The following is a 15,156-nucleotide window of genomic DNA, read 5'->3' as shown; positions in this document are numbered from 1 at the left end:
AAAATATAATCTTTATGGTTCATTTTGATTTGAAAATGAAAATAGAGTTTGATTTTCTCATTTTTTATGTTATATATATATATATATATATATAGATAGGGGGCGGTTCGAGGGACGTGTTGGAAAACGGTTGAGAAACCGATGCAACTCAACCGTTAGATCTGGAATGGTTGACGGCTGAGATCTAATTTTTAACTTGAAAATTGTTTTACAGCTGTTAAGGATTTCAACATAAATTCTCAGGTTTTTACAAAGACCTCCTCAACAAAATATTTTTTTATTTATTTAAAAAAATTACATTCTCCATAAAAATAAAAACTGATTGGATAGATGAAAAGTTTTTTAATTTTTTAATGGTATCATTCTTCTCTCTCTCCATCGGCTTCTATAGAGAACCAGACCATCTCTCTCTCTCGGCTTTTACAGAGAACCAGATCATCACTGCCTCCGGAGCACATAATCGAATCCGGAGAAAGATCTCTATATGCATCTATGGCTACACATTCTGGTGGTAATAGTAGTCTTTCCTTTGATAGAACTGGTTTGCAAAAAGAACAAAGCATCCACCTTCAATGGCAATGTGGGTCATGGACGCCCACCATACATCTCTGGCATCCGCCGTTGGTGTACGGTATATTTCAACTCCTACAAAAACAGGGAACTTATGAAGTTTAAAAGCATGATTGAAAGATTATCATGGAATACAGCCATGCCATCATATTATAATACAAAATGGTTTCTATAATACATATGGTAAACATGCCCATTGATCCAGATTGGGCCCATCAAGGCCCAAGAATCATGTAGGCCATCCAGTAGTATTAAGAGCACTCCATTTTCTACAAATTGCCGAGTCCAACATTGTGCTGTTACCATGTGTCAGATGCAAGCCAACATACTTTAATTAAAAAAAATTCAAGTTATCCATATATATTTTTCCAGCTATATTTATCCATGATCTTAATGTATGTAGAAGTTGATAGAGAGATGGTTTGGTTCTTTGTAGAAGCCGATGGAGAGAGAGAGAGATGGTCTGGTTCTCCGTAGAAGCCGATGGAGAGAAAGAAGAATGATAAATAAATAAATAAACTTTTCATCTGTCCAATCAGTTTTTACTTTTTATGGAGAATGAAGTCTTTTTAAATAAATAAAAAAATATTTTGTTGAGGAGGTCTTTGTAAAAACTTGAGAATTTATGTTGAAATCCTTAATAGCTGTAAAGCAATTTTCGAGTTAAAAATTAAATCTCAACCGTCAACCATTCCAGATCTAACGGTTGAGTTGCATCGGTTTCTCAACCGTTTTCCAACACATCCCTCGAACCGCCCCCATATATATATATATATATATTCCATCATTTTCTTGTCGGAGAAGATGAATGCTTGTTATTTATAGTGTCGAGTTCATTTTTTATTACTGTTGAGTTCAGTAGTATTAATAATATGAACTTGACAGTAATTAAATTACCATCAAGTTCAGTAGTAATAAATATTATGAACTCAATGGTAATTAAATTACCATTGAGTTCATATGAAATTAAATTATGAACTCGATGGTAATGATACTATGAACAAACCTTCACAGAAAGTGTAATTTGGCAATATCATTGAGTTCGATAGTAATTTAATTGAATTCGATGGTAATGATACTGTGAAGAAACCTTCACAAAAAATGTAATTTGACAATACCGTCGAATTTAAAAGTAAGATTATTGAACTCGATGGTAATTTATTAAACTCAACTGTAATTTCTTTCGAATTTGACGATAATTTATTTAACTAATTTTTTTTAATATTAAAAATCATTGATTATTGTATATAATGGTGCAATTATCTCGTGGTATTAAAGTCAAAGATTTCTTGATTTTAAAATATGGTAAATATTGTGCTGTTTTTTTGTCAATTTAATTATTTTATTGCTTATTTATTTTTTATTAGCGGAAAAGGAACACTCCGCTCAAGTATTGGTAACCTTATCAAATTTTTTGAGAATTTAACTGAAGAAGAAACTAAGGCATTTAAATGGATGTGTTTTGATAAATTATACGAATTGAAGGCAATGAAGATTACACAACTACAAACCCTTATTACAATTTTCATGAAAAAATATCAACCAATTTTGACATTTTCTTTTGGTGATGAAGATTTAACGATTACCCTATTAGATGTTACCCTTATATTAGGATTGAGATGTGTGACGGATAAGGAGGTTGTAGTCCGATCACTTGGGGATGATAAGAAAATCATAAGGCAAACATATTTCCCCACTTCTTATAAAATTCTTACCAAAGATGTTTCAGTTGCATTGGAGACTCCGGGGATATTTGGTAATAATTTTTGAAGTTTAGTATGCTCTATGTTATTAGTACTTTTTTACTCCTAGTTGACAACAATGTCATCTTGCCAATATACGTTGAGCTTGTCAACGATTTGGATGCTTTCAACGAATATCCATAGGGAATGGCGGGGTACAAAGATTTGAGACAAGCCATGATAACACTTAGAGAAGTGGTTAATATGGCTACATACAATATATACGGATGCTCATATTTTTTATAGGTAAAAATTGTTAATCATTACATTTTACCTTGTCAGATACCTCTTCCACTCGTATGGATACACATATGTTATACAGGTAAAAATTGTCCATTACTTAATATTCATCAGTATGCTTGATTAGATAACTCTTGCACATTGTCAAGGTTTTCCATGTAAGAATTCATGTACAATTCATAAGCAAGGGGCCATACTAATTTTACAATTTTAACTTTTATAGATGTTGACATTGACACTTTGAGATATTTCAAATTATGCTCAAGATGTTACACACAATAACAATGATATGCATTTGTGAGCACATTTGCAATTGCATTCTTGAAACCTTTACACTGGTATGAAATAATAGTCAATTTTCATGACTCGGACACTATGAATTTCAATTGCATAAGAAACCCACAACAACATAAGCAACTAGAAATAAATGATTGCCGTCATCAATACCTGTAGCAGCTAATAAAAATCCATTCGTCTTAGAGGTCAAATGGGTTCTATCCAAGAAGAGAAGTGGCCGGTAGTAATTATTGAAACCAACCCTACTAGCATTAAATGATATAAAACATTAAAGAAATTGACGTTCAGACCCAATCTCATATATTGCAATGCTCTTAAGGTTTGTTTCATGTCTTTTCACAATACCAAGGTAAAAAGCTATATGCCTCATTGTAATTTCCATGCAATTTATTCATTGCAATCTCTTTTACTCTCCAACATTTTATGTATTGAGGATAGATAACATAGTCTCTCTGTATGTCATTGAGCATGTCACAAGCTCTATATTGTGGACTGTCTTTCAATTTTCTTATGACTAATTGTGAGACTAATTTCTTGGTTGCATGAGGGTGACTAGTCTTAAAAGCAATTTCACCACTACATGTATGTTAATTTGTAATTGTCTTTATTGTGTATTAACTCAAACCCTTGATGCATGTAACCTCCATGGACACCCATCAATTTTGTACCTCAAAGTTATCCAAATTGAGTCATTATTGACGAAGGTCATAACAAAATAGTAAGCTATTGTGTATTGCCTCAACGCATTACGAAGTTCTTCTTTGTCACTAAATTCGTGTCCCACACCAATAATATTATCCTATCAAAATTTTGATAATAAAAGTAAGTCTAATTAGATATTTTCTAGTCGTGCTAGTTGCCGACTATCAATGACTTCCTCACTGTCCATTAGAGTCATAGATGTTGTAGCTTTTGAATTTTGGAATCCTAGAGAAGGATTCGGTTAACACATAATGTATATAGTTCCTGTTGATCGATATAAATCAATCAAAGAAGACAAAGTTTTATCTGTTGAAAAGTTGATCAAAACTCTATTTTTGCCAGGCATGGAGTACTTCAAAGAAATATCTTCGTTTGATATATTTATGATTTCAACAACTCTTTCTTTAAATGATGAGAATGTATCATTGCGATGTATGTAATCTAATTTGAAACTACACTCACCTTCAATGTAAGTTATGGAACCTTCTTTCTTGTTTATTGAAAAATTATCGTCATATATTGAATAAAAAAATTATTATTACTATTAAAGAGAAATAAATCCTGCAAATTTAAAATTAGCATCAAGAAAGCACAACTTAAGCATAACATTAAAAATGAAAGCATAACTGCTACATAACTTAATCTGAGTCATTTTCATCAGCCATATTACATGGCAAACCAAGGTTATTGTTGTTGATAATTTATTTTCGTTTTTCTTCAGTAAATTCAAGAAAATCACTCAATTTGTTGTGTCATATTACACAGAGACGTATTCGTGCATTTTCCATTTCTTTGCGTTCAAGAGCTTAATCAAATGCATATGATATATTTTTCGAGTACATCTTTGCTCTCTGTCAGGAAATTTTTTTCTCCTATTTTATGCATCTTCATCTTAAGATATTCAACTTTACTGACAAACCAACACCACTGTTTATTTCTTTCACTAAAATAATCTTCAATCGATTATATATTTTGAAGATGTTCGATTATGTCGTCACGAACTGCTTTGTCTAAGCTACTCATATCGTATCATGAGTTTCTTGAATATTCATCGAACTAACTATCATCATTATTCGTCAGCTCTGTTTCTTCACCTGATTCATCACTACTAATGACAATTGAAGATTTTCCACAAAACATCATCGTTAATGAGCTTTTTGTATAGAAGAAGACGATTATGAGTTGAGAGGTGGGTAATTGAACATTATAAAAGTCTATACAGGCAATCAAGTAATGTGGATGTAACTATTCAATGGATCTTTTGTGAATTATCATATCTTCAAATAAGTAAGTAGATGAAATTGAACACATGAGGTGAATTTTCATTTTATTAAAAAGTTAAAGTGGATGTGACTATTGACAGAAGATTCTGTTGCATAATATAGAATCTATATTAATTAGAATCGTGTTTAATGATTTTATAATTATTTAGTATCAAACTTGATAGTAATTAAAAAAGCGTCGAGTTCATAATATTATTTAGTACCAAATTCGACGATAATTAAATTACTATCGAATTCATAATATTATTTAGTATGAACTCGATGCTGTAATTGATTTTTGTAGTTTTGGTTCCAACACCATTTTTTCATAAAAACGACAAATAAAACGAAATGGATAAGCCATAAGCCCTTTATAAACCATCTATTTACTTGGGTTTGCATCTTGATCTATTATATTTATAGAAAACAAGTAAAAAAGAGTGTTAAAAACTTACTTCTTGTGTTGATTTTATCGTAGAAAAGATTGGGAAGAAGAACTTGAAGAAATGAAAGCAAGATCGATTTATTAGAAGGGTTTCCAAGGCCTCATATCATCAAGAATCAAGGAAAGGGTAATTTTGACATTTCACAAGTCAAAATGTTAAAATTAGCCTTCAAGCACCGTTTAGAAAGAAAAAGTTTACTAAATGTCATGTTTAACTAACTATGAAAACTTAGGGACTATTTAGAAAGAAGTCCCTCTACGAGAGCCCTTTACGCTTCTTTTTAGGATGAAAAGAAAACAAATGGTGCTCCAATAAAGGAATCAAAAGGACATAACCTACTCTAAACAAAAGTCTTGGATCTATATCTCCATGGACCTGTTAATTAAGCCTAAGAGTAATATAATGCTATAATCCTAATTTCAAAAAAGAAAAAAAAAACCTCTATGAACATTATGTTTCTATGGTACTCCATGAGTACTCTACATTCAAACAAGAAACTTCAAAGAAGGGTTTCAAACAAGTGACATTGAGGACCTCAACCCATAGCTAAGTTGCTTGACATATTGCGAGCTTTCATGTAAGGGTAGTGTTCATTTGCCAACTTCCTAGACAAAGTCTTTTGTATTATATGGGCTAACTTTTTTGGAATGGCAAATTTTTTGTGAGGATTATCTCTATGGTGAGAAGACCATCCTCACAAATATAATCAGTCCATTATGAAATTTATATCCCTAGTTTATAAGTTGAAGAAATGTGGATCGTTAATTTTTAACCGTTAATTCGTAACCATTTTTCATGGGGTTAGAAGTTCCAGAATGAGCTGATTTTTTGTAAGGATGATCTCCCCACCATAGAGATCATCTTCACAAAAGCTCAGCCCATTCTGAAACTTTAAACTCATATCAGACAAAACTTTGTCCAGGCTTTTGGTTGTTGAACCCGACCCTTCATCAAATACCTTGAAAAAAGTATATTAAATATATGTTTTCTTTTGTCAAGATTCAACTAGGATGGTTTACCTATTAGTATGGAATAAATTCCAATCTATTTTTTTTAGTTCACTAGCCAAATTAATTTAAGGAGGTAGTTTTCTTTATTTTGCAAAAGTTGAAGAGGCATTTGGCACTAGTCTACTAATATATTAACCAATTATCATTAGCATTTTTTTTATTGATATTTTAAAAGCCGATGGAGACTTGATTTTCCACTCTACAATTATTTTGATCATTAGTGATGAAACAACGTGGAAAGAGGTGGCAACTTGGACCTTTGGTTGAATTTAAGAACCCTTTAAATGACTATGACCTTCTCAATTTTCTATCACAATTATCACTTTCTCATTCATCATCTCACTTACTTCATTTGATTGTAACAAAAAAGAAAAAGAAAAAAAATCCTGAAAATTTGCCATCAACTAAAATTAATACTTGTTTGCTTGTAGATATCGTTGGTTGTTATGAAGAAATGCAAATTGGAATAAAGAAAAAGCATGAAGATTTAGTGATTTTAGTCACCCAAACAACAACTAGCTTATTTCCTTTTCTAAAATTTTAACCATAAATTGGATGCATGTTTATATGATGGTATTAACTATAATTTAATGGATGTACGATGATTGTACATGGATTTTAATGATTGAATGTGATGATCAATGCATGAGTAAAAAAAATCTGGTTATTGGATGATGCAATACTTGTGTTGGGATGAAAAGGATTGATTATCCTTGGTTGTTCACCCTAAAATCCCTCGAAGAATATCTCACGTTGCAGGATGAGAGTTGGGTTGAGCTGGTGTGATAATTGACGAGGATAGTGTAGCCGAGCTGATGTGAAAATCGAGCCATATGTTGAATGTATTATCATATTTAAAAGATGAAATACTTGAGTGATTTGCATGTTAATATGCTATGCATTTGCTTTATCGTTGAAAATTTTGGGAGGGAAATCCTATTGAGTTTTCAAACTCATGTTGTTTGATTAAAAATTTTCAGATATTTGATCGATGAAGAAAATAAAAGGGAAAGTTGGCGAAGAAATTTTTTGAGTCTTAGATTGGTTATTTTGGAATGTTTTAATGTAATCTCCTATTTTAGTGACGGATAATGCTTATTTTATTGTTATGACCATTATTAGGATTTTGTTTTGGAACTATTATCCTTTAAGAATTTTGATTAATGTTGTGGAAGTTCACTAAATTTCATTTACTCGCGTTCGTTGCTTAATTTAGAAGATTGTGAGAATCTGTCACATTAAAACCAATTGGATTAGAAAATTTATGAAAACTCTAAAAAATGCAATACTGACGAGACCAATTGTAAATTTTCACTGACTTTCATAGGTTTTCCCAAAACATATTTCAAAGCAAACAAAACTCGTTAATTATTTTATTTTATTTTTTGAGAAATATTTTCAAAGAAAATTGTTGCTGAAACGTTACCAAAAAACATTTTACTCTGTCTTGTGTGAATTCTTTACTAAGTAATTCTTTGACTTTTTAAGATTTTCAGTAAATTAAATTGAAGTATTTCGAATCTAGCTACTTCCTTAGAAAATTAACCCAAATAAGTTTTGATTTATGGATCAATTGATATCAAATTGTTTTTCAAGAATGTAAAAATAGGACAGTAGAGATTTTGTACCATGCATGATTTTGTGAAGATTTTACAAAATAAAAGTTTTGAAAAATTCTTCTTCTATATTTTTCTTAGAAACCTAACTTCTCGATCTTTCCAAACATATAAGCCACATTACCTTTCGCGCAGAATTGATTATTTTAAAAATCCACGAAATTAGAATTACATGTTCTAAAATAGAAATCTGGGTTTGTAAATTACATTGATTAAAAAGTATGTATAAATTAGGAAATACAAATTATAAGAGTTTTCTAGAATTTTTACTGTTAGATAATTGAGTTAAAAGTATATAGGAAAAAGAATCAAGATCGTTCGAAATATACATTTTAAGTTATGGATTTTAGAGTGACCAAAAAGCAAGCTGTGCAGTTTTCAAAAATAAAAATAAAAATTGAGCAACCTAATTTCTCGATTTAACACTTGAAAATCGATCAAGATTTATTTCATATTCCATATTGTAAAAATAAACCACAACCCTTATTACATTATTTTTATGCACTTGGGTTTGGATTCGCAAGTTAGACCATAGGTGTCAGATTACAAACCCATGAACCCGGGGCATGACATTTCAAGTCGAACTTACCCACCAAAAAACACTAGTGATGTCGGAGGCGAATTGGAAGTCCTTGTGTTGGGATGGGCATCATATCGGCAATCATCTTCTCATTAGGAGACATTACCTCCCATCTAAATTTCTTCACCACGTTATGGAGGAATGTCAATATCGCTAAACGAGCATACTCTTTCCCGGGGCACAATCGAGGTCCTCCTCCAAAAGGAACAAACGTATAAGGAGCAGGTCCATTTCCTTCATACCTCGAAGGATCAAATTTTTCTGGATTTGGGAAGTACTCAGGGTTCTTGTTTGTAGAGCTCACCGTCCAGTATATCTACAACATTAAAATTCGTCTTAGGCTTTTACATCTACTTTGATTGTTATCAACTATAACAATCAAAATAGATCGCTAATCAAAGATAAAAAAGAGCACAAAACAAATTTTATGTGGTTCAACAAGATTGCCTACGTACATGATGAGAAATTATTTTTTTCTCATTAAAACATAGGTTTGTGATATATATCTCAATCTTTTTTTCTCATTAAAATAGAAATTCTTCAAACCCTAAAATGAGTTGGCTACATATGAATTTATAGCTTGAAAGATAAAATTACCCCTTACACAAAAAGGTTATAAAAGGCCATAAATATAATATTTTTCATGTTTACATGTACGTAAGATAGGTTATAATCCCAATTAGAAGGAATGTGCACTTTGAGAGTTCAATACCCACTATGAGCAGTATTTTCTCAAGGCCACCTGCAAAGGCGCACCCACGTGTGATGTGCGGGCATTGCACATGTAGACACCCCCTCATTAAAAAAAGAAAAAAATGGAAAAAAAGAAAAAAGGAAAACGAGAGAGATGTCACATACCTTCCAACCCTTTGGAATGGTGAAACCTTCATAGGTGATGTCAGTTATGGCCTCTCTAAATGTTCCTTGAAGTGGTGGTGCAAATCGCATGACTTCGTATACCACATTCCATGAGTATTTCATCTTCTGTATGTCCTCCCAATCTAGTGCCTCGCCAACTTTTTTAGAATTTGTGATCTCAGTTTGCTCTGATTTCCGAAACACACAATTATCCAAAAATTATATTTATTAGATTTGGACTCTTACTTTTTTCAAAAAACATGGGACTTCAAATTCGTATGAGTTTAATTAGAAACACTGAAAGCATATGTAGGTTCAACATTGTTGATTCTTATAGCTTTCATCATTGTGGGAAAAATTACTAGGCGTTTACCAATTAGGTCAACGATCAAAATTATCATCATGTATGTATTTTCAAAATATTTAGTGGCTGATTTACCAAAACATGCTAGCTGAAAATTGAAAATTTCTTAAAACAGTAGGCTATTCATTAATTTTAATTTCAAAAATGGTAAATTACCGTTTTTGAAATTAAATATTTTTTGGTAAGTGGTCAAAATATTTACTGTTTTATAAAACACAAAATAAAATTCTGCTTTAATTTTAGTAAATAATTAAAAAAAAATCACTCTATAAAAGACTAAATTTGAATATATCCATATAATTTTTATATTGAAATAGATTCAAATCCGATTCGGATCCTATTGAATAAAACCAAATCGAAACCATTTTGTGCCTACTAAACCTGTATCCAATCCAATCCAAATTGCGTGATTCGGGATGAGTAATTCCAGACCGTTTGACTTTCTTTTTTTTTTTCTCTAATTTTTATACTATTTTATTTTATCATTATAACTCTTTTATTGTATCACAAGCCATGTTGTAGAAAAGTAAAGAAATAGACATTTTGAGAAACCTGGAAGTATAGTTTTCAAAGCAAAGTATCACTCAATTACACGAGTGGATTTATATTTGACCCGGATTCAAGTGGGGTTAAGAGATATTAAACAGTTTTCAACCTCTTTTTTTATTCAAATCTACTACATGGATCCAAAATCATAAAATTAAATTTTTTGATCTAAACCCATTTTAAGCCCTACACGGCTTGTGATGATTTTTTTTTGTATCAAACAAGATCATTGTTGTACTTGAATTCACTTGCAATTACTTTAGTAAAATTTCAAATCTTATTAAGAGTAGTTGGGCCTAGATGGATTATCAAATTAGTAATCCAACACCAAAGTCAAATTCAAAAGAAAACATTGAGAAACAAAACCTTTTTGAGTTTGATCTAGGTGTTTAAAATTGATGGTCACTGAATTCTCAAATTTAAAACTAAAATACAATGGTGAGAATTAACTTTTTTCTTTTCTAATTTCTTTTTTCTAAGTTCTTAAATTTTTTATCCTTTATACCCGTGTGACATTAGATCATGTTTTTGTATGTCACAAATTGATTTTGTTAGAATCCATTCTAAGGTGTGTTAAATAACAAATTAATTTCATCAATTTGAATTTTAAGATGTGGATCCACGCTACAAGGTTTGTTGGGTAACAACTAGATAAAGCAAGGTTCGGTGGGTAACAAACATTATAAAGTACGGTTCCCTTAGAATTGTCAGAATTCTTAGGGAGTTTTTATAATAAAAATCCAACAGTTAGGTCTGTCGGTCAAATCTCTCTACTTTTATTTGAAGTTGAACACAAGTACAAATATCTAATACAAAAAAACATTGAGAAATTTTTTACTCCCCAACTCCCATAAATACCCATGTTAGGCAATCTACAATGATCAATCAGAGATTTTGTGAAATCCCGGATAGACTCTCATGCAAGCAAAATATCTCTCGAAAACACTTCGTTGACATATAGGAATATTCCTTAGCTTCTAAATATTTTAAAGGGTCTCGTTCAGCAACAAACATTTTGGCAAAACATTTTTCAAAACATGAGTTAGAGGTTTTGGAATGGGCTGATTTTTGGTGAGGATAATCTCTACGCCGTAGAGATCATCCTCACCAAAAATCAGCCCATTCCAAAACTTCTAGCCCCATGTTTACAAGTTGAAAAATTGTGGACCGTCCATTTTTTGTAAACCATTTTTGATGGGGTTAGAAGTTTTGGAATGGGCCAATTTTTGGTGATGATGATTTCCTCACCGTAGAGATCATCCTCACCAAAAATCAGCCCATTTCAAAACTTCTTACCCATGTTTTGAAAAATGTTTTGCCAAAATGTTTGTTGCTGAACATTTCCCTGTTTTAAAACATGCAAATAACAATAATTTTGACTTTGTGGGTGACCATTTTTTGTAGGGTAAATTATCATTTCGTGATTAAATTTTGATAAATTTACGATTCCGGCTCACCATTCATTTTAATTACCGTGCGAAATCACATATTTTTCAAGTGACGAGATTGCAGTTTAAAGTGACAAACTCGCTGGAATTTTTCACACAAAGTGACAATCTTGCTGGCTTATATAGCGAAGATCTAGCTAAAAATAGTGAAACTTGTGAGATAGTCACTTGAAACCAGTGAAATTGTCACTTTAAAACCTCCCATTAGTTAACGTTCACGCTTTGGTAATTAAAATGGACAGTGAGCCAGAATCATAAATTCGTCAAAAGTTAATCACGTTTTCATAAATATCTCTTTTTTTTTTAGTACCTTTGCCAAATATTAATGGATTTTTTTATCATCATTAAGAAAACTTATCATAATTATTGTAAATCTTCTTGAAAAACTGTTGTTAATTATGGTTTAGTTATTGAAAGACTAATTTAATTACCAAAATAAAACCTTAAATTCAGAGAGAGAAAGAGTTAAGAATCTTAAGATGATTAATTTACCTCTCAGAATCTTTTCATAGACATCAGGATTCTCTCCAATATATTTCATGATAAAAGTTATAGCAGTGGCCACAGTACTATATCCTGCAACAAGTAAACCCATCATCTTATCTGCAATCTCCACCTCTGGCATGAACCGACCAGTAATCGGGTCCGTTGCCCCGATCATATGCGACACCACGTCTTGCATTGGTGCACTACCATTCGACATGGCCACCTTCTTCTCTCGCACTTTCATTTGAAGCTCCTTTCGAATTGCACCAGCCGCCTTATTCGCCCGATAAAATGTCGTTCCAGGGAAATTCAAAGGAATCGAATGTAGTCCCAAGGTCATGTCATCAAATTTACCAACCAACTTAGCAACCATTTCCGGATCATCTAGACCCAAAAAGAACTGGCATGCCAATGTTAATGTAAACGACTTCGATAAAGGGAAGACCTTCACCTCATCTTTCCCTTCCCAATACATTTTCACATATTCTTGTGTGATTGAATCCATTTTGCTTAAGTATCTCATTAGGGCTTGGGGTTTGAAGAATCCGGGTTGGCGCAATATAAGTGATTCCACCGTTGGCATATTTTGTTGGATGGGACGGGGTGTAGCATCGGTTTTGTATTTTCGAAAGAGATTTTGCATAGAGTGAGGACGCCATATGTCTACGAGCTTTTGCTCGTTGGAGAAGATGAATTTGTTTCCTGCGGGACCACAGATTACCGCGGTTGGTTCCCCGAGTATTGTTGTTTTAAAGATTTTTGGAGAGTGTTTGTTCATCCTAGTACCAACAAAATTTTCTGGATTCCCATATAAGAATTCAAGTGTTTCGCCTATTAAAGGCAATCCAAAACTACCCGGAGGAAGCTTTGCATCGACACCACCAGATTTTCGATTATGAAAGAAGAAAGTAAGAGTGATAGAGATGAAGATGAGAAGCAGAGGTAGAGAAATGAAGAAGATTTCCATGACTTGCTGATAATGAATTATCTCAGTCTGGCTGGGCTTGAAGTTTAGAAGTGGTAGCAGTGGTGTGAGGGAGAGCCGCTCGATTGGTTTATAATATATAGGGGTGTCAATGGGTCGGTTTGGATTCTGGACGGTTCAAGTTGGGTTTCAAAATAAATGGAACTAGAACTGAAACCGTAAAAAATAACAGTTACTTCCGAGAAAAAAATATATTTCAAATCATTAGTAAAAACAAATTCTTTAAAAAATTAACATACTATCAACAAAATTATTAACTTATAGTTATAATTTGTTATATTAAACATATAAATTAATAAAAAAAAAAATTTCAAAAATAAAGTTTATATTGGTTAAAAGCAATAAATTTTTAAAACAATAACTAATTTAAAATTACTTTTTTGGTCACTGTCCAACAACCATTTAACATGTGGTGCACATGACATCCATGATAAGAGTGGAAATTTTTTCTTCCTCCCATAGTGGAAAATGAAAATTTTCTAATATGATCAACTTGTCGCATTCAAAAACATAATTATATTCCACAAGGTTGTAGAGGAGGGAATCCTACAAATTTAGAAGAAAGAAAAATTTAAAGAAAAACCCTTATTTTTCACATTGAATTTTAGTTTTAAGTTCGAGTACTTGGTAGTCGTTCATTTTCAACATTATGAATCAAGTTCGAAAAATACTTTTATTTATTTTTTTGAATATGAGTTTCTTCATAAAATCTAGAAGGTTGTGGTGTCAGATTGACGATGTGATCATCTATATGGTCTCAATGATCCATTTGAAGAATTTAAATCCTAAAATTTGGATAAAAAAGAGAAATTTTATCTTCATTACTGATGTCATTTGTGTCACATGTCAAACTGTTATTGGATTGTGAGCAAGAGCCAAAAAATCATTCCTAATGATAATTTATAAAAAAAATTGAAGAATTTTATATAATATGTCTTTATTTTTGAAATAAAATAAATATCTTAAATCATTTATAATATGAAAAAAAAAAAAAATGACAAAAAGAATCAGAACTGGAATTTTCGATTCCAATTCGGTCTTGGTTCGATTAAATGGTACCCGTTCACACCCCCTAATCATACATATAACGTAAGTCAGTCAAAGTCAAGGGAAAAGCCAAGTCAATTACGGCATACTTCATGCAATAATGGGCCAGTTGGGCTGTGATTATGAGAGGAGAGGAGAGGAGTTTGTCAAAACTTTCAAGCGTTTAAGATTTTGGAGGAAGCCTCTCCATTGAATGACACGTGGTTGTTTTGAGGACGTATTTCAAATTTTATCTGAAGCATAAGGTGTAAAATAAACTACGAAACACCAAGTGTCTTGTACTCTTAGCCTTAGGAATGGTTGTTTTCATGTTAGTGGGACCAACTTAAATTTATGAGTCGCGATAATTGGACGCTCTTTTGTCAACTTGCGCTGGACGAAAAAATCAAGTGGCTCCACATCACTTGTAACCTCGGACCTAACATAATATTTAGAACACTGATGTTCAGTTCACCTAACAAATGTAGAAAATAAATCCATTCCAGACCATAGTAATAATAACAATTAAAGTGGTGATAATATGACTCCCCCAATGCGGGGGGTGTGTCAGAACCATAGACTTTATGCCTCGGGATACACAGTTGTACATCCCCATGCAATTATGTATATGAGAATGTGCGGTTGTGTATCCTGTGGCATAAAGTCTATGATTTTGGCACACCTCATGTCAGGGGAGTCGATTAAGTATGCCGTGTGGGGAGGAGTCATATTATCACAACTCTAATAATTAATTAATTTAAAAATAAAAACACAAGCCTGGTTAGTGATTCTTAGGAAAGCCGATCCTTTGTAGCACACGGTTCTTAGACACTTTAAATGGTTGAGAGAAGTAATTTTTTTTTTAAATTTAACATCTCAGCCTCTCGTGATCATGACTTAGATCTGATTAAAAAAAATAAAAAATTATCCAAATCCATATCTTGAAGAGGGAACAACTACTGAACTCCCCAGATTTTA

General features: G+C 32.1%; 1 protein-coding gene across 1 annotated transcript; it reads right to left on the bottom strand.

Moving 5' to 3' along the window:
* Window positions 1–8,311: 8,311 nt before the first annotated feature.
* Window positions 8,312–13,204, bottom strand: LOC147401311 (beta-amyrin 28-monooxygenase-like). The gene is made up of 3 exons (XM_086442533.1): window positions 12,174–13,204; window positions 9,324–9,511; window positions 8,312–8,781 (listed from the first exon to the last, which is right to left on the bottom strand). The coding sequence occupies exons 1-3, from the start codon at window positions 13,132–13,134 to the stop codon at window positions 8,488–8,490; spliced, it is 1,443 nt and encodes a 480-aa protein (XP_086298659.1). The 5' UTR covers window positions 13,135–13,204; the 3' UTR covers window positions 8,312–8,487.
* Between the last annotated feature and the right edge of the window lie 1,952 nt (window positions 13,205–15,156).

This window comes from Akebia trifoliata, chromosome 5, assembly GCF_017979445.1.
Source record: "Akebia trifoliata isolate Shusen 1 chromosome 5, ASM1797944v1, whole genome shotgun sequence".
Lineage (NCBI taxonomy): Eukaryota > Viridiplantae > Streptophyta > Magnoliopsida > Ranunculales > Lardizabalaceae > Akebia > Akebia trifoliata.
This window is presented reverse-complemented; position numbering and strand designations above follow the sequence as displayed.